The sequence below is a fragment of the Mesoplodon densirostris genome, chromosome 4 (assembly GCF_025265405.1).
Source record: "Mesoplodon densirostris isolate mMesDen1 chromosome 4, mMesDen1 primary haplotype, whole genome shotgun sequence".
Lineage (NCBI taxonomy): Eukaryota > Metazoa > Chordata > Mammalia > Artiodactyla > Ziphiidae > Mesoplodon > Mesoplodon densirostris.
In genome coordinates this window covers 89,866,103-89,892,207 of record NC_082664.1, presented here as the reverse complement: position 1 = coordinate 89,892,207, position 26,105 = coordinate 89,866,103, and the positions used below count along the sequence as shown (strand labels likewise).

At 44.2% G+C, this 26,105-nt stretch overlaps 1 protein-coding gene across 1 annotated transcript in view; it reads right to left on the bottom strand.

Annotated features, from left to right (window-relative positions):
* Window positions 1–22,353, bottom strand: part of SORD (sorbitol dehydrogenase) — a 35,218-nt gene extending 12,865 nt beyond the window's left edge. The window contains exons 1-4 of the mRNA XM_060098339.1: window positions 22,148–22,353; window positions 11,829–11,862; window positions 8,020–8,184; window positions 285–444 (exon numbers count right to left, since the gene is read on the bottom strand). Coding sequence (XP_059954322.1) covers window positions 285–444; window positions 8,020–8,184; window positions 11,829–11,862; window positions 22,148–22,210 — 422 coding nt within the window. The 5' untranslated portion in view covers window positions 22,211–22,353. The remainder of the gene's footprint in view (window positions 1–284; window positions 445–8,019; window positions 8,185–11,828; window positions 11,863–22,147) is intronic.
* Window positions 22,354–26,105: the final 3,752 nt, after the last annotated feature.

Below are 26,105 nucleotides of genomic sequence, written 5' to 3'. Positions count from 1 at the left end.
CTCCAAGACGGCTGGAGAGGAGTGAGTGATTTCAGCAATGATTTTCTATTATTGCTCTAGGTGAGGGAAAGTTAGACTGAAAGACTAAAAGCAAGCACTGTGAGTCAGTCTTAGCCCTAGTCAGGCTACCCTCCCTCAATGCCTCCAAGAAGGGCAGGCCTGCCAAGGGATGCCTCATGTCTAGAATTATGAGCTAAAAAGAATGAAGAAAACTAGAAGAAAGAGCACCAAACAAACACTGGAGAAGAGGTCCCAGGTGGCACAGCTGGGCCATGGGCACTAACTTGTAGCAGAAGTTAGCATTGTGCTTGTAGAACTGGCAGAGGTTCCCGTCATCAGGGGGCGTGGCACAGAAGAAGATGGTTGGTGACAGATTGTATCGGCCAATCTTGCAGAATTCATCTGCTTCTCGGGGAGCACCAGGCTCAATGGCAACACGATCACCTGGGGGAAAAAAAAAAAAAACACAGGCAGGGGCAGAGATGCTGTGAAGAGACACGTGCTCATGGACAGATGCCAGCAGGGGAATCTGGCCAAATGAGCCTCCCTCCCCGCTGGGGACCCAGGGAACGCCAGGCAAGCCCAGCCCATTAGTGCTTGCAAAGGAAATACCAAATGCAGCACATACACTCTGGAAGAAAATGACCAGTCTGCCTCTTCACAGGCTGGTTTGGCTTGCCTGCTCTTTTATTGGCTCATGGAACAAGCCAACTTGCCCCTCCAGCTCCACAGCCACCTCCCAGCTTGGGAAACACACAACCAGTCCCATCAAGCCAGGTTTAGTTCCCATTTCAAACTGCTGTGAAAGAGGTGGCTAGTGTGTGGAATTTGCAGGCATTTTTTTCTTCACCTGTTTTGATAATACGCTGAAGGGAGTCATAATGATGGCATGGTTTATGTTCAGTCTCCTAGACAATAAATGATTCCTGGTTAGCAGAACCACTAAGGCAAATGACCCACAGAGGCCTCAGACTCTGGTAGAGCAGAGTAACATTCAGGCTTGTGAATGGCCAGCTCTATTGTACTTCTATTCTGTGTCTCACTAGGCCCACTTGGAAACCCAGCTTTAGAATTGGCTCTTACATCTTCTTAGTATGAAAATTTTCAAACGTACAGCAAAGTTGAAAGAACTGTATGGTGAACACCCAGATGTTCTCAACTTGGTTTCTTCACTTAACACTTAGCTACAAATTAATCTGAAACTTAAACTTCAAGGTAACTGGGACAATATGCTTGTAGAAGTGTTTGCTCCCCTTTGCTTTTATCATCAGTGTACCTCTTTAATCCCCTTCCAGCCTGATTCACTTATCTTGTTATGAGAATAATGTGTAACTTTGTGGCTGAAGACTTGCAAAGAATGAAGATCACGGGAACTTTTATTCTCAAAATAGTGACATATTACCTGCAGCCACAGATTCGATATCAGCCCTGAGAATAAAGATCCCTGGTACTTAAAAAAAAAAATTTAGCTACATTCACTTTATCACATATCCATGCCATCTATCCATCTCTCTTCCATCCATCAATTCATCTTCTTTTCTAATGCATTTCAAAGTAGGTTGCACACATGGGTACCCATCACTCAGCTTCCATCTCTCTTCCATCCATCAATTCATCTTCTTTTCTAAGGCATTTCAAAGTAGGTTGCACACATGGGGGTACACATCACTCAGCTTCCTATCATTATACTTCAGCTTGCATATCATTAACTAGAGTTCAAAACTTGTTTATGGTTCCTTATTAAGGTAAAGTTTAGATGCTGACAAAATGCACAAATATTAAGTAGATCATTAGATGAAGCTGATAAAGGCATTCACTTGTGTAACGTAAACTCCCACCAAGACAAAGAACATGAACACTACCTTAGAAATTTCATTCCTCCAAGTCCCTTCCCAGCCAATCCCCACCCCTGCCCCCAGAGGGCGTACTAACAGAGTTAGGGCCCACCTGTGCCTGAGGACTGTGTTAGGAGCCTGAGAAGAACCTGTGAGAGGTCTGCCCTTCACCAAACAGAGACATATTAAGCTATTTTTATAAGTCTTTTGTGTTCAAAGGACTTACCGGATACTGTAGTACTGGTATGTAGTAAGCACACATTAAAAGTACTGGTAGTGATGGTGATTGTAGTAGTAGTAATATATAGTAGCATTAATAACAATCTTTATTGAATTTATCATTATTATAATTATCTGAGCTGGTACTATCACAGAGGAAATTCAAACCGTAAGATAAAAAGGCAGGAGGATGTGACCAAGATGGCAGAGTAGGAAGAACCTGAGCTCACCCTCCCCCAGAGGCACATGAAAATTACATTTACACAGCAACTGTCAATGAGGACTAGCAGAAAAGATCTTCCACCACTAAAGACATGAGGAAGGAACTACAACAGATGGGTAGGAGGGGCAGAGATACAGTATAGTCAAGACCCACACCTCTGGGTAGGCAACCCACAGACAGGAGAACAATTACAAGTGCAGAAGTTCTCCTCCAAGAGAAATCAAGGTCAGAGCCCCACATCGGGCTCCCCAGCCAAGGGGTCCTACACTGGGAAGATGCATGCCCAAAACATCTGCTTTGAAGGCCAACAAGACTTTTGTACAAGAGAGCCAGAGGGGGCTGTAGGAAGCAGAGACTTCACTATTAAAGGGCACTCACAAAATCTCACACACTGAGACCCAGCACAGAGGCAGTAATTTTTTTTTTTTTTTTGGCGGTACGCGCGCCTCTCACTGTTGTGGCCTCTCCCGTTGGGGAGCACAGGCTCCGGACACGCAGGCTCAGTGGTCATGACTCACGGGCCTAGCCGCTTCGCGGCATGTGGGATCTTCCCAGACCGGGGCATGAACCTGTGTCCCCTGCATCGGCAGGCGGACTCTCAACCACTGCGCCACCAGGGAAGCCCAGAGGCAGTAATTTGAAAGGCAGCTGGGTCAGAACCACTTGCTAATCTTGGAGAGCTTCCCAGAGAGGCAGGAGGTAACTGGGACTCCTTCTGGGAACATAGATGGTGGCGGCAGCAATTTGGGGGAGCCTGTTCTACCACAAGAACACTGGTGCTAACAAGTGCCATTTTGGAGTTCTCCCTCTTGCCTATTAGTGCAAAGGGCTTATGTGCCCACCAGTCAGTCAGAACCAGTCCCAGGACCCCACAGGCTGCACAGCCAGCCATGCCAGGACTCAGCCTCAGCTACCAGTGGCTGGCAGCCTCAGCACAAAGCAGGGCATGGCCGCCAACTAGGTCAGGAACCAGACCCACCAACCCACAGTAGTCAGCATGCCACAACAGAAGGCCCCATGCAGCCCACATAGGTGACACCCCTCTGGTGACCAGAGGGAGCATGCTGCTGGACCCATAGTATATCTCCTACATCAGTCTAATTCTCTAAGATTGGGAAATGAAACTGATCTAACTAATGTATAGGAATAAAAACAGAATTGGGCAAAATGAGGTGGTAGAAGAGTATGTTCTAAACAAAGGAACAAGATAAAACCTCAGAAGAACTAAGTGAAGTGGAGATAAGCATCTACCCAATAAAGAGTTAGTTCAAGGTAATGATCATAAAGTTGCTCAATGAACTTGGGAGACGAATGGATGAACACAGTGCGAAGTTTAATGAAGAGTTAGAAAATATAAAGAAGAACCAAACAGAGCTGAAGAATACAATAACTGAAATTAAAAATAAATACACTAGAGACTGTGGTGGGGCTAATGGCGGACTCTGGGAGGGCTCACGCCAAGGAATACTTTCCAGAACTTCTGCTGCCAGTGTCCTTGTCCCCGCGGTGAGCCACAGCCGCCCCCTGCCTCTTCAGGAGACTCTCAAACACTAGCAGGGTAATATGGAAAATCTAAAACTGTGCTGTACCCCTACAATCTTCCCTTGAACTCCCTCCCAAATTTCCTTATAATAGTTTTAGAAGATTTGCCTTTCTGAATAAAGTTATTTACTACTCCATCTGACTTTTTATTTTCATGCAGGATATGAGGTGGAAGTATACATCACTGAGTTGGGACTTTTCTTATTTTTAATATAAGAATCGAATGCTATAAACTTCCCCCAGACACTACTTTAGTCACATCCCACAACTGTCATTGTTTTTTTATTACCTTTAATTTCAAAAAAATTTCTTTTAGTTTCCTTAGTGACTTCTTCTTAGACATGTGGTTTATTTAGATGAGTGTCATTTAATTTCCACATATTTGGGAGTTTTCCAGATATCCTTCTGTTATTGATTTCTAGTTTAATTCCATTATGATCAGAAAATGTATTTTGTATGACTTAAATTCTTCTAAATTTGTTGAGGTTTTATTTCCCAAAACATGTTCTATCATGGTGAATGTTCTATGTGTACTTGAAAAAAAATGTGCATTCTGTTGCTTTTAGGTGTTACATTCTAAAAATGGCAATTAGGTCAAGTTGACTTTAGTATTATTCAGGTGTTCCGTATCCTTTCTGATTTTTCCACCTTCCTGTTTTATCAGTTTTTTAGAGAGGAATACTGAAGTCTCCAACTATAAATATAGACGTGTCTATTTCTCCTTTCATTCTATAAGTCTTTCCTTGGTATATTTTGAAGTTTTATTGTTAGGTACATCAATATAGAATTATTATGTCTTTCTGGTGAATTTTTGTAATACTTCTCTTTATCCCTTGTAATATTCTTTGCTCTGAATTGTATGTTTTATGATATTAATATAGTCACTGGCTTTCTCTTAAGTAGTGTGTGCATGCTAACGTTTTGTATATTTTTATTTGTAATCTATTTAAATATTTATATTTTAAAAGGGGTTCCCTATAGACAACATTTTTTAATATGATCTGACAATGTTGAAACAGAGCAGGACCCTACTATGGTCCTTCCCCCCATGTCCTCAGCCTGCCTTTTGTCTGTGGAAAAACTTTAGCCAGAGAATAAGTTTAATCAGAGAAGTGAGAAAATGCAGAAACAAAGGAAAACAGTCAAAGGAGAACAAATAATAATAATTTAGTCATTAAGCATACTCAAGGAACTTTAGTTCCTTCTCAAGGGCTATAGATAATATTCTGAGCCATGTCCTGTGAGCTGTCTTATAGATACTGAAACCCCCTTCCAGGTGGAAAAAATTAACTATATGATGACCAGACTGAAGCCATGACATAAGCTGCCACAACTCCGAGAACTGGCTTCAAGGAAATGGGAACAAACTGACCCTGGAACTGAAGCCTAAACGTACTTAAATCAAGATGACCCTGATCAGACCACCTCATGATTAGTTTCAAGATGACTGTCAGAGCTGACTGTGCTGTTTTTGCATGTAGCCCCCTCCCTCAGTCTATAAAAGCTGTAGCCAACTGATTGTCAGAGGGAGGAGTTGGCCTTTGGACAGGCGTCCGCCCTCCCCCCTCCCTCCCCCACCCTGGTTGCTGGCATCTAAAATAAAGCAAGCTTTCCTTTCCACCAAAAACAAAACAAAATAAAACAAAAAAACACTAGAAGTAATCAACAGATTAGATGATACAGAGGAATGGATCAGTGAGCTGGAAGACAGAGTAGTAGAAGAAAAAAAATTCTTTAAAACAAGGATAGTTTGGGACTTTCCAGGTGGCGCAGTGGTTAAGAATCTGCCTGCCAATGCAGGGGACACAGGTTAGAGCCCTGGTCCGGGAAGATCCCACATGCCGTGGAGCAACTAAGCCTGTGCACCACAGCTACTGAGTCTGCGCTCTAGGGCCCATGAGCCACAACTACTGAGCCTGCGTGCCTAGAGCCCGTGCTCCGCAACAAGAGAAACCACCGCAATGAGAAGCCCACGCACCGCAACGAAGAGTAGCCCCCACTCGCCGCAACTAGAGAAAGCCCCTGTGCATCAACGAAGACCCAATGCAGCCAAAAATAAATAAATTTATTTATTAAAAAAAAAAACAAGGATAGTTTAAGAGATCTCTGGAACATCAAGCATACTAACATTAGGGGGCTTCCCTGGTGGCGCAGTGGTTAAGAGTCTGCCTGCCGATGCAGGGGACACAGGTTCGTGCCCCGGTCTGGGAAGATCCCACATGCCGCGGAGTGTGGGCCTGTGAGCCATGGCCGCTGAGCCTGCGCGTCTGGAGCCTGTGCTCCGCAACGGGAGAGGCCACAACAGTGAGAGGCCCGCGTACCGGGAAAAAAAAAAAAAAAAAAAAAAAGCATACTAACATTCACATTATAAAGGTCCTAGAAAAAGAAGAGAAAGAGAAAAAGGCAGAGAACTTATTTGAATAAATGATAGTTGAAAACTTCCCTAACCTGGGAAAGGAAACAGATATGCAGGTCCAGAAACTACAGACTCTCAAACAAGATCAACCCAAAGCAAAATTTAAAGAGAAAAGGAACTAGTGACACACAAGGGAACTCCTATGAAACTATCAGCTAGCTGACTTTTCAGCAGAAATTCTGCAGACCAGAGAGGAGTGGCATGATATATTGAAAGTAATGAAAGGGATAAATCTACAACCAGGAATAAGAATATTCTACCTGGCAAGACTATCATTCAGATTTGAAGCAGAGATCAAGAGTCTTCCAAACAAGCAAAAGCTAAGAGTTCAGCACTACTAAAATGGCTTTACAAGAAATGTTAAAGGGACTTCATTAAGTGGAAAATAAAACCACAACTAGAAATTTGAAAATTATGAAAGGAAACATGTCATTGTTAAAGGCAAATATACAGTAAAGATAGTAGATCAATCACTCATAAAGATAGGAGGAAGGTTAAAAGACAAAAGTAGTAAAATCACCTATATCCATAATGAGAAGTTAAGGGATACACAAAACAAAAATACGTAAAATATGATGTCGAAAACATTGAACATTGGATTGGGGGAGTAAAAGTGCAGGATTGTTAAAATGCATTTAAACTTAAGAGATCAGCAACTTAAAATAATCACATGTATATATATATATATATATATATATATATATATATATATATATATATATATATATATATAGGTTTTTATGTATATAAGTATTTATGTATATCCTGATATCTGGTCTCCTCAACTAAACTGAAGCATCCAGGGATCATACCTTCTCAATTTTCTATATCCCCCAAAGCACTGGGCACAAGGCTGGACCCATTGTAGATGCTGATTAAGCGCCTGTTATAACTTAAATTTAGAGAAGCCCACTTCCTATTATGATTTATATTTAGAGACCTTGTCCCACAGGTAAGAACCAACCAGTGGCTGTTGGAACCTATGAACCTTCCACTTTGGGATAACCCTGCAAAACTTCAGGGGCTTTCTCAACTTCACTGATGATAAATGGAGGGCCTGACTTAACATTCCCAAATGAGACACATGCCTAGCTTCTTCAGAGCTCGTGGATCCCTCACCATGCAGTCAGGCTCAGAGAGCCTTATAACACAGGATGGCACCTCCTGAGAACTCCCTCCTTCCCCCAAATAATCCATCATCCCCAGGCTATTCAGTGGCCTCATCAGGAAAGGAAGGTTAAAGCCAACAGCTGGCTATTCTAAGACAGCTTGGATTTAATTCACTGAGTTGGGGAACATCACAATCTGCCACAGCTGAGAATTCCTCCCTGAATTAAGCAAATCTAGAAAAATATTGGTGGTTTCCCAGTCATCCAATAAGATCAATGCTGCATAGAAGGCCCTGGTTCTTAGCATGTAGAGGCATTCTGTGGTTCCTGTGGCTGGAACGTTTTTCCCCTCCCCTTTACTTGGCTTATTTCTTACTTGCCTTCAGACGTTGAACTAATTGTCCTTCCTCAGACAAGCCATGGGCCTGGAGGGTAGTATACACCAATCGCACCCTGTATTCTCCTCTGCTGCCCTCAACACAATTTTGATTAATTTACTGTCTGTCCCAGCTGCCTTCTCCTGCGGAACATAAGATCCATGTGTGTAGGAACTGAGACTGTCTTGTTCATTGCTGTATCCCCAGTGTTTAACAGAGGGCCTGACCCTGAGAAATCACGTACAAATATTTGTGTTGAATAAATAAACAAATCCATTGGCTGAAGGGCTTTGCTGACCTGGTTTTAGGTGTTTGACCAATGATCCCACTTTTACGACTGTTCCTGAGGCTTCATGCCCCAGCACCATTGGCTTTTTCACAACAAAATCTCCAATTCGACCATGCTGCCAGTAGTGGACATCTGAGCCGCAGATCCCAACAGAATGCATCTTCAGCAGCACCTCTGATAAGATAAAGGAGAAGGAAAAAACAAGTGAGGGAGGGAAGGACCTCTCTGCCCCTCTGAGGCACCCTGGAGTTTTTCCTCTGGATGAACGAGAGGGCTTGGTTTCAAAGGCCAGGTAAAAGATTTAGATCACAGAGAAAAACAAGCTAAACAGAAACCTTGATTAAGTCTTGTAAGGCAAGAAAGCTTCCACAGAGCAAAATAATTGCATGTGAGGGCTAATTCTATGCATCAGCTTGGCTTGGATATGGTGCCCAGTTGTTGGGTTAAATGCTAGATGTTGCTGTGAAGGTGTTTTTTAGATGTGATTAACATTTAAGCACATCCATGTTCATTGCAGCTTTACAATAATCAAGATATGGAAACAATCTAAGTGTCCATTGATGGATGAATGGACAAAGAAAATGTGGCATATATACACAATGGACTATTAGTCATAAGAAAAGGAAATCTTGGGGCTTCCCCGGTGGTGCAGTGGTTAAGAGTCCACCTGCCAATGCAGGGGACACGGGTTCGAGCGCTGGTCTGGGAAGATCCCACATGCTGCAGAGCAGCTAAGCCCGCGAGCCACAACTACTGAGCCCACGTGCCACAACTACTGAAGCCCATGCACCTAGAGCCCATGCTCCTCAACAAGAGAAGCCACCACAATGAGAAGCCCGCGCACCGCAACGAAGAGTAGCCCCTGCTCGCTGCAACTAGAGAAAGCCCATGCGCAGCAACGAAGACCCAATGCAGCCACAAATAAATAAATAAATAAATAGTTTTTTTTAAAAAAGGAAATCTTGCCATTTGCAACAACATGGATGGACCTTGAGAGCATTATGCTAAGTGAATAAGTCAGAGAAAGACAAATACCTTATGATCTCACTTATATGAGGAATCTAAAACCAAAACCCAAACCAAAACAAAACGAAAACGTACCAAGCTCCATAGACACAGAAAACGGTGGTTGCCAGAGGCAGTGAGTGGAGGGTGGGTGAAATGGGTGAAATGGGTGAAGGAAGTCAAAGGGAACAAACTTCCAGTTATAAAATAAATCAGTCATAGGGAGGTAATATACAGGATAGTGACTATAGTTAATAACACTGTGTTGTATATTTGAAAGTTGCTAAGAGAATAGATCTTAAAAGTTCTCGTCAGGACTTCCCTGGCGGTCCAATGGTTAAGACTCTGCACTCCCAGTGCAGGGAGCATGGGTTCAACCCTGGTCGGGGAACTAAGATCCAACATGCCGCACAATGCAGCCCCCCCCAAAAAAATGTCCTCATCACAGGAAAAGAAATTTGTAACTATTTGTGATGACAAATGTTAACTAGACATTATGGTGATCACTTCACAATGTATACAGATATCAAATCATTATGTTGTGTACCTGAAGTTAATATAACGTTATATGTCAATTATACCTCAATAAAACAAATATTTAAACCAGTAGATTTTGAGTAAAGCAGATTACCCTCCATACTGTGGATAAGCCTCCTCCAATCAGTTGAAGGGCTTAAAAGAATTCTGAGGTTTCCTGAAGGAGATGGGATTCTCCTCAAGACTTAACTGAAGTTTCAGCCTGCTGGTTATCTCTACAAATTTCAGACTAGGCAGCTTCCCCCACCCTGTCTCTATATCTAAGTAAATCTATATATAAATAAGTATAAATAATAACTTTTCTCTCAGGTCTGTTTCTCTGGAGAACTCTGATTAGTACCGAATGAAAGATATTATTAGTAGGAAGAAGTGTGTCAATTACCTAAGAGAAAAAACCTGTTTTCTAGGAGATAACTGTTTCCAGACAATTAATATGCTATGCTTGATTCTTATCTATTCATGAGAGAGGGTGGCACAATCTAGGCTTGCCAATACTTTGTGTGCTATCAGGCTGAGTTCTTCATGCCTGTTATTTTGTTCAAAAGTGCACCTTTAATTTAAACCATCCAAAGATTTCAACTGGCATTTCTCCTTCACAGGTTTGAATATAGTGAGATTTGGTGATATTGCTGTTGTCAGTTTTCCAAGTTTAAAATAATGATGCTACTGAGCCCCTTTGTTGAATTAAATCCCAAAGGATTACTGGCCTAGTCTAAGTTTACCACATTACAAAATATCTTCCTGAGAAAAAGTTCTGCTTTAGAAAGACAAAGAGACCCAAAGCTCAGCTCTGCACTAAGATGTCTTACACACTGCCCTTGCCACAGACCATGGGAGATCCAACAGGTGTGGCTCTGTAGAACTTCCTTCATCCTTGGGTTTGGTGAACAGAGTAAGAAGTGGCAGGGTAGATCCTGAGATCAAAGGTAGGGAAAAGTCATCCGAGTTACGAAAATTATCTCAAGAGTTTCCTCTTGTGAAGTTACCAATTTATAATAAGAGATTAAATTTGAGTTGCTAGAACTCTAGCTGAAATTTACCATCATTTCCCCTTCCAATTGAAGGGTGGCAAGAAAGAGAGCAGGATGCTGCTCCAGAGAGAGAAACAGTAAAGGATCCTTTGGATACAAAACAGCACCCCCCCCCTTTTTTTGGCCACTTCTGGAATCTACACCAACTTTTCAGAACACAATGAAGTGTCTCTTTCACTTCTCTGAACATAATATCTCAGTAAAAACACTGAGCCTTAAATATACATTACTTGGTAAACACTGATAGAAACAGCTATTGTCTGTATTCTTATTGCTATAATAAATCAGTAACCCAACTGGCCTTTGAGTAGCAAAGCTCTAGAGGCTCCAAGAAAGCTGCCTTCAATCTGATGTTCACACAGAAGCCACAGTTCTGGGGTAAGGTGGGACAAGGTGGGGAAGCACACCCCCAACTCATCAAGGACCCGAGTGGCTGGGTGTGGGATGAGCTATCTACAGTCACTTTGCCCCTTACCACCAGCCTCACCTCCTGCTGTGGGACTCCAGAGATGGAAGGAATTAGAGAACTGTCAGTTGTGATCTGCCACAGCTAAGAGGGTGGCATGACCTCCAAAGGTACAGACACCACCCCAGGAAACGTGCATGTCAGCTCAGCTCAGCAGGTTCGGCCAGAAGGACTGGAGCAAAGGTGAAGGGAACCCTGCCCCAATGTGCTCACCCACTTTCTGCTCCTGGTTGATTAGGGTAGTAGGGTAGGGCTGCATGGAGCCCCTCCCATCTCCACAGGACAGAAAGTTCTGGTCTGCCTGGACCTTCCTGGGTGTTCCCTTTTGTAATTAAAAGATTAAGATCTATAGACTCACTCCTTTTCAAAGTTTGGATTAGGGTTAGGACATGATTCAGCCACCCAAATATAAGCCACCCTCCAGCTTAAAGAGGACAGAGTAACTCTGTCATTAGCTCAAAACAGGAACAATTCTGCCTTTGGTCCATAAATTGAAGAATTTTATGTCAAAAACTCTTTGGGACAAGTCAGCAGTTTGATATGGTAACTCTCTTGGTTCTACCACTGTTTCTTTTATTTCATGTAGCAGCCAGATTGAATCTATCCAGTCATGCTGGGGACAATGGACTACGTTGAAAGCCTAACAAAAGCATAGTTTTTAATGGAGGCTTTTAAGTAATAAACAGTAGGGGAAGAGGGCTAAATGAGTAATGCACATGTGTCTCCAGGGTAAACAATAAGAAACAATAAAATATAAGGCAAGTATTCCCAGGACCTACCATTTGGGCCTGGTTCAGGGATAGGATAGTTCTCCTAAAGGAAACAAAATAGAAAAACCATTTAGTATGCATAATAACTTTACCTTACGAACATTTTCAATCTTTTTTTAAATTAAAGTTTCATTCAAATATTTCTTCTTATAATTAACATAGACTCAGACCATACTGCTGCTGGGTGGATGCCTGAGGGGCTACCCTGAATACTGCTGACTCTAACTTCTGACCTCATCCCACCCACTGGTGCAATTTGCCGTGGACCAAGAAAAAGTATACTACTTGCACACCCTGGCAGAAAGGATGCTTCTGGGTCTCTAATATGGAATGTGGAAAATACATCCTTAGATACAGATTTGTTTGGTCTGGCAAACTCATACAGGGCAACGATGAGGTGTTTCTGGCAGTTGCATAGGAGGGTTTTTGTCTCTAGACAGGTTGGAGAAAGTGTGTGTGCTCCGCTCATTCACATCAGTGCACAGACCAATAGTTGTTACTTACTCTCTTCCAAAACCTCCCATGTGGTGTTTTAGAGGCCCCTTGGGAACACATAGGACCTGCATTTTGCCCACTCTCACCGAGTTAAAAAGCAATCTGGTGTTCACAGCTATTTATGATGAGGATGATGATAATTTACCAAGCTTTTTCCCCACTGCCAACTGGCTAGGAAATTCCTGGTGACAAGGAGGAAGGGCAGTGAGTAGCCAAATCCAAGTGTTCATTTTATTAATCCTTTGAAGGCAGCCAAGCAAGAAGAGGGAGAAGGGATGTAAAAAAAAGTGTTCACTGTACATAGTGTGCCAAACAGTCTACTGGGCTTTACATACATCATGGCACATGGCCACCATTTGTAGATGAGAAACCTGAGGCTAGGAAGTTAAATAACTTGGTCAAGGTCATATGGCCAGAGTGGATAAACCAGGTCTAATCCCAGGTGTGTCTGACTCCCAAGCCTGCCTCACTGCATCCCACTGCATCCCCAAGGTGGAATCTGCTTTTTCTCCTTCAGTGGTGATGTAAGGCAAGTCAATCAGGGGATGAGTATTTTGGAACTGGGCCCAATGCACAGTGCTCTGGGAGGAAGCGCTGCTCAAACCTTGCCTCCTTCAGAAGGCCTCCCCCGGATACTTTTATGGGTAGCAATAAATAATCCTAGGGCTGGGAAGGGATAGTAAGGGAGTTTGAGATCGACATGTACACTAAAATGGTTAACCAACAAGGACCTACTGTATAGCACAGGGAACTCTGCTCAGTGTTATGTGGCAGCCTGGATGGGATGGGAGTTTGGGGGAGAATGGATACATGTATAGGTATGGCTGAGTCGCTCTGCTGTGCACCTGAAACTATCACAACATGTCAATCGCCTATACTCCAATATAAAAAAATAATAATAATCCTAGGGCTATTTTGCTAGCAAGATAAGTACCTAGTTGCCAAAGACTATGCCTTCCATCTCTGGCACCAGGTACAGTGCCCTGCTCCAAACCTGGGGGGCTTGTACTTGTTAAATAATCACCCTCCATAACAGTATTTCCACAGGAAGTCTGAGGTTCTTGCTCATTGGAGATTACCAGCCCTTTCTGTTGTAACAGCTCAATGCTTATTTGAACTCCCTGTCTCCAGTGAAACAAAGGTCAAAGGGATAATGCTAATGCTGATTAGCTAACACTGACCAACTTCCTTTTGTCAGGTCCTGTGCTAAGTGCTGTGTATGCATCACCTCAGCTCATCCCTAGGACAATCCTATGTAGTGCCTTTATTATTATCCCATTTTTTGTATGATGAGGCTGAGGAATGGGGAGATTTAGCAATCTGTCTATAGTAACACTAAGGTAGTAAATGATGGAGCTGCATCCAAAGCAGCATGACGTGGGGTCAAGAGGCAGCTTTTTCATCTCTTAATAAATTTGGAAGGCAGAGAGGAAAGAAGGAAGGAAGGAAAGGAGGGAGGGAAGGAGGGAATCCATCTAGGACGGGCAACTCCGGATACCTGGCTGTCACCAAAACCTTTCTCAAAATTGTTGGTTCCACATCTGGCATTACACAGTATCAGGGACTGCTGTGTAAAGTTCTGCTTCTGTTACACAGAGTAAAATTTAAAATTGCAGGTTAAATTGAAACTAAAGAGTAAGTAAGGCCTTTTGTTTCAAACACGGAACTGTACTCTCCCCCACCCTCATAGCCCCCTAAAGGCACTAGTAGGCAGCTTCCCGGGCACTGGGAATTCCACAGCATACTCTTCATATCCTTGGCTCCAACCAGGCCAGGCCCAAACACCCCATTTGGGGTGGAAAGGTGGTAAGAGCCAAACTCAAAGCCACAGTTGGGGACACCAAGTTGCCCTTGGGTCACTAGAGATTACTACTGTAAATGTCTGTTGGAATTAACAGAGCTGACCAACTTTGCCCTTACCACCTGGGCAAAGGTGCAGCATCTCCCCTGGACACCAGAGGGTGCTGTGCCGATAACCTGGTTTTTCCTTAGTAGCAGAACACACATAATGGAGAACTTAAATACCTCTCCCTGAAAACCAACTTTCTTTTTTTTCTCTTTCTTGTTGATTCTAATCACCCTTACAGCTCAGCTTGGCTCCTGTCGCTCTTCTCTGCAGGAGACATGCCACCTAAGCACAAGACCATGCTAAGATCAGTCTTTAATTAAGTTTGTAAATATTATCCTAAGCGTGGCTGCAGGGCTCACAATGTCTTCAGAAGTTATCAGAGCATGGTTACTAAAAAAACCCTGCTTTTAATTTATGGTTCCTTGGTATGATGTTGGCTAAATCCTGTTTACTTAATCTCCTTTTCTGTCAGATTACGGGGGTGATATTCTTTCATTTATCCTATTTCTCATGTATCAAAATTTCTTAGCTCCTCTGAGATCTCGAACTTTCACTTTTAACCCCCTGCCCCCTCTCTTCATTCCCAAAGGTTTTGTAATCAGGCATATTCATAGTTTCCTGAACAGGATTTCTTATCTTTCTGTGAGTGATAGTGACAAGGGGATAAAGAGGAGTTGAGTAACCGTTCTTTACTGAGTTATGTAAGTTTTACAGCATTTTTCACTGAAATACTTAACTTACATATTCTCCTTTCTATGACCTTCAGGTCTCCCCACCACCGGCAACACCATCACAAATAAATCACGGAAATACTTCAGGAAGAACTCTCTGTGGGAACACAGAATCAACTCAAGTGCCTCTCACATCCTAAATGTTATCTTGCCTTTCCTAAATATATTTTCTCAAATTAGCTTAAATATGTATTTCCTTTATATACACTATTGGCCCCCTTTCCTCAACTTCCAGCTGCACATCTGAGTTCACACCCTCAGTACATCTTGCCTGGATTGCAGCAATGGCCTCAACATGAGGAGAAATTAGACGATGCCCTTTCCCTCCTCCAGACAACATAGCTGGTACAGTGGTGAAGAACTCAGACTCTGGAATCACTGTCTGTGCTGAAACCCAGGCTCCCCTCCAGGAGCTGTGTGACCTCGGGGCAGTTACATAACCTCTTTGTGCCTTCAATTTCCTCCCCTGTATAATGAAGATAATCATAAAATAGAGTGCCCTTGGGAATTCCCCACCAGTCCACTGGTTAGGATTCCTCACTCTCACTGCCAAGGGCCAGGGTTCAATACCTGGTCGGGGAACTAAGATCCCACAAGCCATGCAGCACGGCCAAAACAAAACAAAAACAGTGCCCGACTCACAGTAAATAAATTAGCTCTTATTACAAAAGAAATAAAATCAAAATCCTTTCTGTATAATCAGCTCACAATATGGTTGAACCAGCTCTGGACAACCTTGTCTGTTTCCTTTTGAAAAGGGTAGTTTTTAAAAATTGTTTTGGGGAAAAGCTGTATTTCTCTTGTTTTCACGTCAATATTAAGAGAACTTGACTGCTCCTTAAAAGGCTGGAATTCAGAAGAAAGTCAAGTAGGATTCCAGCAGTGTTTTTAGGTTTGATTCTATCAGTTGAGTGTAAAAGCCGTGCTCCCTGCCTTAGAGTAAGGGACAACAGGCAGGGCTAGGAGAAAGCGGCCAGTTTTGCCCTAGGTCCTTGCAGCCCACCTTTGCCACCTGCTCTGCCTGCAGGTCTCCTGTCAACCTGTTGGCTGGCTGCCCTACACCCTTAAGGAGAGCAGAGCAGACAATCTTACTTTTGCTTCCCTCCCTCCTCAACTTTCCCCCTCCCTTCAGGGCTTGAAGGGTGTTTTGAGGGTGGGAGGAAAATCCAAATGTTTCCCATTTGGCCACTTTATCCTAAAAGGCTTTGTTCTAGCCGCATTGGTCCTGTCCTGGCAAACTTGGGGTCAAAGTAGAAGGGTCAGACACTCTCCCAAAGTTCACTGAGCCAGTCTCCAGCCTCCAGCCCAGGCTCTCTGGGCTCCAACCAGCCTCCTGCTGATAACAATCTTTCTAAAATGCAAATTCATTTAAAGTGCCCAGTGGCCCTGCAAAATCCTAAACCCCTCATTTTGCTGGCTACCTGCCTCCTTGCAAACCTCCTGCAATTTCCAAACCACCGCACACTCACTCCCTCACCTCAAGGGGGCCATTTCTCCACTGGCCAATTCCCCTCCTTCTTCACTGAGATCCCACAGGAGGTGGGAAGTGAGGGGAAGGGAGACATCTAGAATGACTTTCTAATTCCTGTGGGAACTCAGGGAGATTTTAGGTTTGGGTGTGTTGGGATTGTGGTGTTGGGGGACATCCAGGTGGGGTTGTCCAATAGGTCATTGTACTCCTGGGACTGCAGATCAGGCATGGGTCAGGGACAGAGACTCATGAACATGAATCATGAACATGGAGAGAAACAATGACTTCCTGAAAAAAGCCTTCCCTATCCTCATCATCTTTCCTCTCCTGAGCTTCCCCAGCACCCACAATTGAATCCATATGGGATGGTTAAAGGATTATTTCTCAGCTGTGATAAATAAACTATAAAAAAATTCCTCCTAATTCAAAATGTATGAATATAACTATACATGAACCTATTAGATGCTTCTTTATTTAAAGCGAAAATATGAAGACTCTGAGCTTGGTTGGATGCTCTAGCCTATTAGTATCACTGATTAAGTGCTCATTGTGTTCAGGTCTATGTAACTGAACATTTACATTTCTAAAACATTATTGAGCTGAATGTCACTTCACAAAATCCAACCATATTTTCTCCAATAATTAATGTTCTTCTTGTAAATCTGGTTTGGGGAAAACTGCTAGCTTTAACAGCCACACTAAAAGACTTAACAAGTGGATGCCAATACTGTATACATGAGTACGTATTTTTCCTCCGTAATTTCTCTATCATGCAATTTTAAAAGAAATTTTCCCCACATCCATCCATAATTCTAGTTTTCCCCACAGAACAGGGTTACTTTTACCAGGTCTCTTAGTAGTGCTAGGACTTATTACATAAAATGTTAAAATCCTATTTGTGGTATTGTTTACTGTTCCTCCTGCTTTTAGGGGAAAATGTTAGCTTTCTACTTCTTGGTCTTTTGCAGACAAAGGCACTGCCCTTCCATAGGAGTTGGCAGAGATGGCAGTATTTGCTGGATTTAACTGCCTATTGTCTATCTGGTTGGGTTTTGTTTTATTGTTGAAACATAATTAAGATGAAAGTGAAAGGAGGCATTTCTTTAGGCTATTTGCTACTACCTAGTTTTCTCTTTTTCTGAAGGAGTTTTAGATTCTGTTTTCAGTCTCAACTGCCTCTGACTGATAAGTCTAGCTCAGGTATTAAAGGGTTAAGTGGCCTGCATTTCCTCACTCACAGTAATCTCCCAGTTTAACCCAGCTTTTCCTTGAAGCCTTTCAGGGCCCTTTAATTTGATTCTATAGAAGCAAGCAGCTCTGTCTACTAGTAGCAAAACCAGGGAGAGACCTGACATTTAGGACCATTCTGACTGCTGTATGTTCACGCCCCGCTCTTTCAATAATCCCCTCCTCCTCACCCAAAATCTTAACAGCAACGTGTATATGCAAGGAGGGGATGCCTTGAATGTGCTGTATTACAGATACAGAATTATCTTACTTTTTAAAATATCATTACAGATTCAAAGCAATTCTTTTGACATCTGGCATAATACATTTCCTCACAGAGCAAAACCACTAAGAACTATCTTCATGGTACTCTGATTAATGTTTAAACGTGATGTTGACACACTATTTTCTCTGCCCTTTGTAATTAAACAACATTAACCCATCACTCTGAAATGATTCTTTACCCTTTAACTTGTTCTCTTCTCATGCAGCTAATCATAAAACAAAAATGTGACTACATCCCCTGCATGGTGTCCACCTCGTTGCTCCTGTCCTTCCCTGTCCAGATGCCTGGAATCTGATAGAGCTGGCTATCAAGAATAAGGGAGATCACGTGTACTCAGTATGCTCCATGGACTGGCCCTGATAGGTGATGCAATACGCACAGAAATTGATAGGAGCATTTAGAAATGTTTACAGCACTCTGACATTGCTGCAACATCCAAATGTTGGTACAAACATATTGGTCCATGGCCAATTGGAAATAAAAATAAAATTGGTCCTTCATCTCTGATACTTTGTGAAGCACAAACTATCCCATCAAACAGCTTCTTCAAAGAAAAACTAATTTGACTATTTGATATCCCAACTCCATGAACTAGTAATTCAGAGAGAGAATTCTGTAGGGGAGCAGAATTTGCCATCCCAAAATATGTCTCTAGGGCATATTAATTATTTTAAGCTGGTTATTTTTTTAAGAAACAGCAGATTTGGGAAAAGCTCTGAAAACCCAAGTGACACATTTGTAAGGGCAATCTCCACTTATAAGGGTGTCTCCCTCAAAGTACCAAAAAGAGGAGGATGACCAAATCTCTAGAAACTCATCAGTGGAGAAGGCAATGACTTAAAACTGTATAACAATCTTACCCCTGTTTTCTGTGCTTTTCCTGGCAACCTCCCATAAGTGACTCTCCCTGCCCTCAACATCCTCTTTTCTCTTTAGCTGAGGATGGTATTTAGGGTGAGGGCTTTGGCCATTTTGGCAACTTTCTCAGTTTTCCTAGGCCTCTCCCATGTATACATGTTAATAAAATTTTGTTTTTCCCCTGTCTCATGTAAATTTAATTCTTAGACCTGCCACAAGAACCAAGAAGGGTAGAGGAAATTTTCTTACTCGCAGATACTATCTAATCCTCACACAACCCAGAGGTGAGTACTACTATCATCCCCATTATACAGACAGAAAACTGAAGCAGAAAGTAATTTGGCAAGTCATACAACCAGAAGCAGTAGAGCTGGGCTAAACTCCACTCTGGCCCCAACCTGGCTTGTGACCTCATTACTGTTTCCATTTGAAGAGATCTCAGCCAGCTGACACTGTTTGCTGATAGGCTGTTCGTCTCTATGCATCAGCTTGGTCACCTCTTCCACTGCTCCTTAAAAGTCCCCACGTTCTCTATTTAAAATGGTGTGTGTGGGGAGGAGGAGGGGATATAGGAGTCCTAAGTCCTCATGATAAGGAATGATATAAAGAAACTGACAGTCTCTCAGTATATACATGTGTATACACACTCCCACCCTCTCTGATTTACCACCCAACTTATAAATGCCCCAAAGCCCAAACCACTGTGCAGGCCCGAGTCCCCAGGCCAAGGAGCACTGCCTCCACCCTTGCTGGTACTGTGGTGATCACTAGCTACCTAGTAGTGAAGGAGTTTAATTTTTCCTTCCCTGCAGCCACAGCTTGGAGAAAGAAAAGGGAATCCTGCCTTCTCCACAGGCAGGTAGGAGGAAGGCTGGGTGTCAGGTTTCCTTCCTGGTAGGTAGGGGACAAGTTTCAAGTGGCCCAGGTCTAACTCCATTTCAACCCCAAAACACTTAGCCTATTTGCTTTAAGGAAGGGGGTACAAGGGCAGAGATACCCTACCAGGGGGTTCCCTATGGAGGTGCTGGGGGACGACCATGCTCAGGAAGGAGTGGTGAGGGCCAGAAGGGTCTGTGTTGGGTTGCAAGTGTCTCCAGATCCCTAGAACCAAGGTAATTTCTCAGAGACCCCAAAATGTCCTGTCCCAGAGACATCTTAAATTCAAGCCTGATCTCATCATTTTAATCTACTCTCCTTTGTCTAGTAAATGAACCCCATCACCTCCAACAGAGCTGGGGTCCTCCTGAATCCACCCTGAATGAACGTTTTCACCCAGTTAGCGTACAAATCCCACAACCATAAGCTACATTCTCCAGCCTATCACATTCTCATCTCTTTAGGATACACTCACCCCAACCCAGCCCCTAATTTGGTCAGGGAGTGGATTCTAAGGCACAGCTAATAAGACCAACTGTAGGTGAGCCTCCCCACCCTCCCTCTTCTTTATTCAAGGCTTTGTTCTACAGAGCCACATAAACAGTGGCTGAGCAGTGGGAGAGCCTGAGTTTAGGAATTAAGGTAAAGCAGATCCTGGGGTTGTAATTACAGTTCTGCTCATTATTAGGTACATGACTTTAAGGCAGGCCCTGAGCAGATGGAGAGGCAGGGCCTGTCTACCTCTCCAGCTTCACCACCGGTGCATTCAGTGCATCACACTATTTACAGGACCGATAAACAAGACTTGCGATTTTGTACTTCACTTAGTTTGCACTTGCTCTTCCACTTACATGAATGACCCCCAGTTTCCATCCAAGAAACAGCTAAGTAGCATCCATCTCTTCGAGGGCCTCTACCCTGGGCCAAGGGCACCCTGTGAGGCCTTTACTCTCTATGCTCCTTCAAAGCCCTCACACAGTTTTATTGTTTACAGCATCTGTCTGACTCCCTAGAGCAGCTTGGGCGTAGGGGCTGTGTCCTCCTCCTCCTCTCTGGACCCCCAGCCCAGTGCTTGGCACATGGCAGGCACCCTCTCATCTAGTAAATGTTTGTAGAACGCAGGACTGAGTTTGAAATCACTCTGTAAGCTGTGCAGAGCTGTACCACTTTCCTTTCTTCATAATACCATCTGGCATTTGCAGCAATAAAAACTAATAGTGTCGCTTTAATTCAGGACCTTGGGTGGAAGCTCCAAGGGGAGTAGAAAGAACACTAGAATGGGAGTCTGAACTTCTGGGTTCTTTGCTGGGCCCTGTTAACTAATGAAGCCTGTCACCTCGGGGATGGCACTTTCCTCAGCTGAGGAAATGAGTTGGCTCTGGGCAGGAGTTCTTAGTCTGGGGTCCACAGACCTCTAGAGGGTCTATGAAGGAGAGGCTTAAAGGAAGTCCATGAACTCTCTGAAACCGCTGCCAAACTCCATCTGTTTGCATTCTGTGGGGAGAGAGACCACAGATTCTCAAACAGTCAAGAACTGCTAATCTGGATACTTTTCTGAGTCTCTCCAATCTAGACCCTGGCGCATGTTCTCTGTGAGGGGGAAGGAAGTGCTAGGGAACAGCAGAGATGGCCGGCACTGGTCCCACATACCCACTGCCCAGGCCCGCCTGCGAAGGGCTCTGTCAGGGAGCCCTGGCACAACCACAGGGCTGACTCTGCAGCTCCCAGAACTTTGGCCCCATGAGCCACTGAGCAGAGGTAGGCTCTCGAGTGGAGGAGACACACACATAATGCTCTTAAACGGACAGGGGAGCAGCATCAGGAAGGAAAATGGCTGGAACATGAACCAGATGCCTACAGGAGGTAAGGAGGAAAGGAGTTTTAGAGACATGAAGACTATCAAGATCCAGAAATCTGGCACAGGCATGGCGAACACCAAGAGTCTTGGAGATGGAGGCCTGTGCTGGCAGGAAAGTGGAAGGAGCTCACACTTTCTGAGTATCTATTAAGTGCTAGGTACTCCGCTGATCATCATAATCTTGCAAAGGAGGTTTTATCAGCCCCAAGCATGAAAGATTAAATATGAGTTCCACAGCTTTTAAATGTCCCTATGGCCCCCCTTTCTGCCCTGCACTGCCTACTCAGAGAAGAAGTTCAGCACGTGTCCTAAATCAGGCAGCCTCTCTGGTATCTCTTCTGCAAAGTGCAATGACAAGAGGCTGGACTATGAATCTGCAGCTGGCAAAGGAGAGAGAAGGCTTCAATCATTTTGCAACCTTCCTGGGTTCTGGCCACGTGCCGGCCACGGGGCTAGGTTCCGGAAGACACGCGACAAGAACCCTGCTCTTAGCACCTTAGAACTAACCGCCTATCGTGCCCCTCCCCCCAACATGGTAACCAGCTCCTACTTGGGCGGCCTGGGCGCGCAGTGTGGGGCCCGCACCGCGCTGGAATTGGCCAGCTCAGACCGCGGCTGCGCTTGGAAGTGAATAGGGCAGGAACGGGCAAGACTTCCCACTCCCATTCCGGTTTTACCAAGCGCAGGTCTCCGGGTCCGTGTACCACCAGGGAGAGGTTCTCGGGCTTGGCCGCCGCCATGTCGCTCTCTACCTCTCGGGTCCGCCGAGGCTGCAATCCGCAGCTCTTGAGGTGGTTCGGTTGGCGGTCCCGTGCAGAGCTGGGGATAAGGGGCGGTAGGCTGGGCTTTGCCTGGGAGCGCGCGCCCGGCCCGGGGCGGGGTTTCCTAGTCCCTGACAGCCGGGGCAGGGCTAGCGTGGAGGGGAGGGGCGGGGCGGGGCGGGGCGGGGCTGCCCTGCTCCCTCTCCAGGGCAAGCCAGGGAAGGGCGTGGGTGGGGGATTGGGAGTAGGGGATTGGGGGAGGGGGGCCGGGGGCTGGGGAGGAGGGGTAAGGAGGGGTAGAGAGTGTAGGGAGTGGGTGGGAAGGGGTAGGGAGGGGTGGCGAAGGCCAACCCAGATCCACCTGCACTGTTTGTCTGTCTCACATCCAAGGGGACCAATCTGCCCTGAAAGTAGTCTGCAGAGGCAATCCCCCGACCCAGACCAGAGTTCTGAAACTTTAGCTGCAGAATAATGGGGATGGGCAATGTGGGGCAGTTTCTCAGGACCAGCACTGAGATTTTGATACAGTAAAGTCTAGTCTCAGCTGAGGCCTGAGGGTCTGTATTATTAGCATTGATAATGCTGAGGCTGCAGGTGGGGCACGGTCTACAAGTGGGGAACAGGCCCTGCATTGATGCAGTGTCCATGTTGGCCCCATGTCCCCAGCATCCACAAAGTGCCTGGCACCAGAAGTGAATGAACGAATTGGTGCATCATCCCACGGGCCTGACACATCAGTGTAAAGGAGCTGTGAAATGAAATCTGTGAGCCCCTTTCTCTTAACCAGCTCTGCTTCTTATATTAGAAGCAGGATTTCTGCCCAAATTTTTTCTTGAAGCCTCTCTCCCCTTCAACAAATAGTGAAGTTTTACTCTAAGGGGAGTGAGCTGCCCTCTGGAAAGGCCTAAGTCTGCAAAGGCCCCACCCTCCTTTTCAGACTTTGAAGACAGTGTAGGGATTTCATTCCCTACAGCCTTTCCTCCTCCTCCAGACACCCTACCAGATCCTCTGACCTCCTCCTGGACACTTTCCCCAGCACCTCATTTCTTGAAGATGTCTCAGTGTGGCACCTACTGAGGCCTCACATATGGGACACAGCCTGTATTTTCACCAGTAATCATCCCTTCCCAAGATGCACTGGAAGACCACTGAGGCTAAGGCCTCATTTCTTTCTTTCTTTTTTTTTTTTAATATTTTATTTATTTATTTATTTATTTATTTGGCTGCCCTGGGTCTTAGTTTCGGCATGTGGGATCTTTAGTCATGGTATGTGAACTTTTAGTTGCAGCATATGGGATCCTGACCAGGTATCGAAACCGGGACCCCTGCACTGGGAGCACAGAGTCTTAGCCACTGGACCACCAGGGAAGTCCTAGGTCTCATTTCTTAAACAGAACCTGGTAAAGTGTTCTGTACAGTGTAGGATCTCAAAAACAAAATTGTTTTTTGGATGATGAACATGGATTAAGCTCTGGAATGCCAATAATGACAAAAAGGGAAGTGTGGGGGGGGAGTGGGGGGCGTTTTACAAGGTATAACAGGCAATGGGATGGATTTTGCAGGGGACTTGCAGAGTCAGTCCTGTTTTTGCTTTGAGACACCTCCCACAAGGTTTGGCTGTGCTTGGCTTGTTCCCCAGGTTGCTCCTGCACTCAGCTCCTGAGCAGGCCTTGGAGAGATGACTGACTAGGAGTTGCCTGCCTTCGCTCATGCACCTGAATTTAAAATTCAGCCTCCCCTCCTTGTCTTGAGGAGTTTCATCACAGTCTCCTAGAATGTGTTTCCAATGAAAGCTGAAGATGGAGAAAGCCCCAGGAATGGCTTAAGAGCTGAGGGCTACTTGAAGTAGACACTTCTTGAGTTTTAAATTAAGGAAACAGAACACCAAGAACCAAAGCAAGAGTCACTAAAATAACGACACAACTGCCACACTTGGAGTGGTATTTGTTTTCTCCTGAGCAATAGGACTTTGAAACTCTCTTGAAGGTTGTTGGCTGAGGACCAAGAGATTCGGAAGGGCAGGAGATACCTTTTAAAATATATTCTATGGGGGCTTCCCTGGTGGCACAGTGGTTGAGAGTCCACCTGCCGATGCAGGGGACACGGGTTTGTGCCCCGGTCCGGGAAGATGCCACATGCTACAGAGCAGCTGGGCCTGTGAGCCTTGGCCACTGAGCCTGTGCATCCGGAGCCTGTGCTCCTCAACGGGAGAGGCCACAACAGTGAGAGGCCCGCGTACCGCAAAAAAAAAAAAAAAAAAATATATATATATATATATATATATATATATATAAAAATTCTATGACTAGGGCCCTTTATAGAAAAGTTAACATGGTGAGTTGATAAGGATGCTTAAGAAACTGACATTTTTAAAACAAAAAAGCAAGTTGTTATTATAGTATTTAAACTTATTTTGATATTTCTACATAATTTCCTAACAGAGACCAGCATCCACAATGGTGAGCAACAGGTTTTTTAGGCATTTTACTGAATAAGGGATAAAATGCTGGCTTTGCCTTTGCTGGTGGCCTGCTTAGCACAGCTTCTCTGGGCCTCTGCCTAACTTTCCCAAACAGTACGGCACTTTTAGGCACTCTCTCCACTGAATATAACTTCAACAACTTGTCAGTAAAATTTTGCTGTGAAAACATATTTGGAATTTAAAAATTAAATCACAGGATGCATATCTTCTGGGGGCACATATCCAGAAAAAGGGACACATTAGCCCAGGGAACATCCTATCACTGATACAAGGTTACTTCAGATCTGGAATTTTACACAGTATACTAACAAGAAAAATCAGTGTGCTGAGGCGCCTTAGTGTTCCAAAGATCAGAACAGTTATAAAATTCTGATTTCCAGATTTCTCCATTTGGTCATCAACTATTCAATTACTCAAACCTGGCTATTTACAACAAAAGAAGAAAGAAACAACAAAAACAAAAAAATCAAAAGAAACCATGAGGTTTCCTGCAGACCTTGGAAATAAGGTTAACAATGAGAGTTAAACTAGTAAAATCCATATGTAATGGATGAGATTAATGGGCTTCCCCAAAGAACTAGTAATATACCTGCCGTTAGCAGATCTCAAGAAAGGATTAAGAAGGGTTAGAAAAAGGAACTAAGAGGGCAAGAGTTTTAATCTAGAACTATCCAGGGGAGAGAGGCGCTTGGTGGTAGTGGTGGCCGTGCTGCTGGCACAGAAGAGTGGAAGCAAGCGGACACGGAGTTAAAGGTTATTCCCACATGTCAGCTGAGGATGATAACTTGGACTTAGACAAATGGTAGAAGTAGAGATGGAGTGAAGAGGATAGATTTATTTCTGAGGTAGGTTCCATGGGACTTGGTAGGGGATTGGCTCATAGAAGTTGAGGAGAATGTAGTGGAAAGGTCTACTCTCAGATTTCTGACATGATTAACTGGAGGGATGAGACATAATTATCTGATACAGACAGCACTGAGGGAGGAGAAGATTTGGGAGAAAGATCAGGCAGGTAATTTTGGATAGGCCAAGTCTGAGATGCCTATGAGACATCCAGGTTAAATGACCACGTGATATAAGGGCATGTTTAATATAAGGGTCTGGGAAAGTCTAGGCTTGAAAAGTCTAGACTAAATTTGGAATCACTGATATATAGACTATATTTAAAGCAATAAGAGAAATGAGATAACACAGGGAGAGGGTGTAGCATGAAAAAAGAGACAGCTCAGGTCTAAGCTCTGAGCATCCAACACTGAGGGATGAGGAAAAGAAAGAGGGACCAGCAAAGGATACTGAGAATTAGTGAAGCCCTAATAGGAAAAGGCAGTGTTTTAAGAAGGCAGTGGCGAACTGTTGAATACTTACAAGAAGTCAAGGTAGAAACCAAAACGT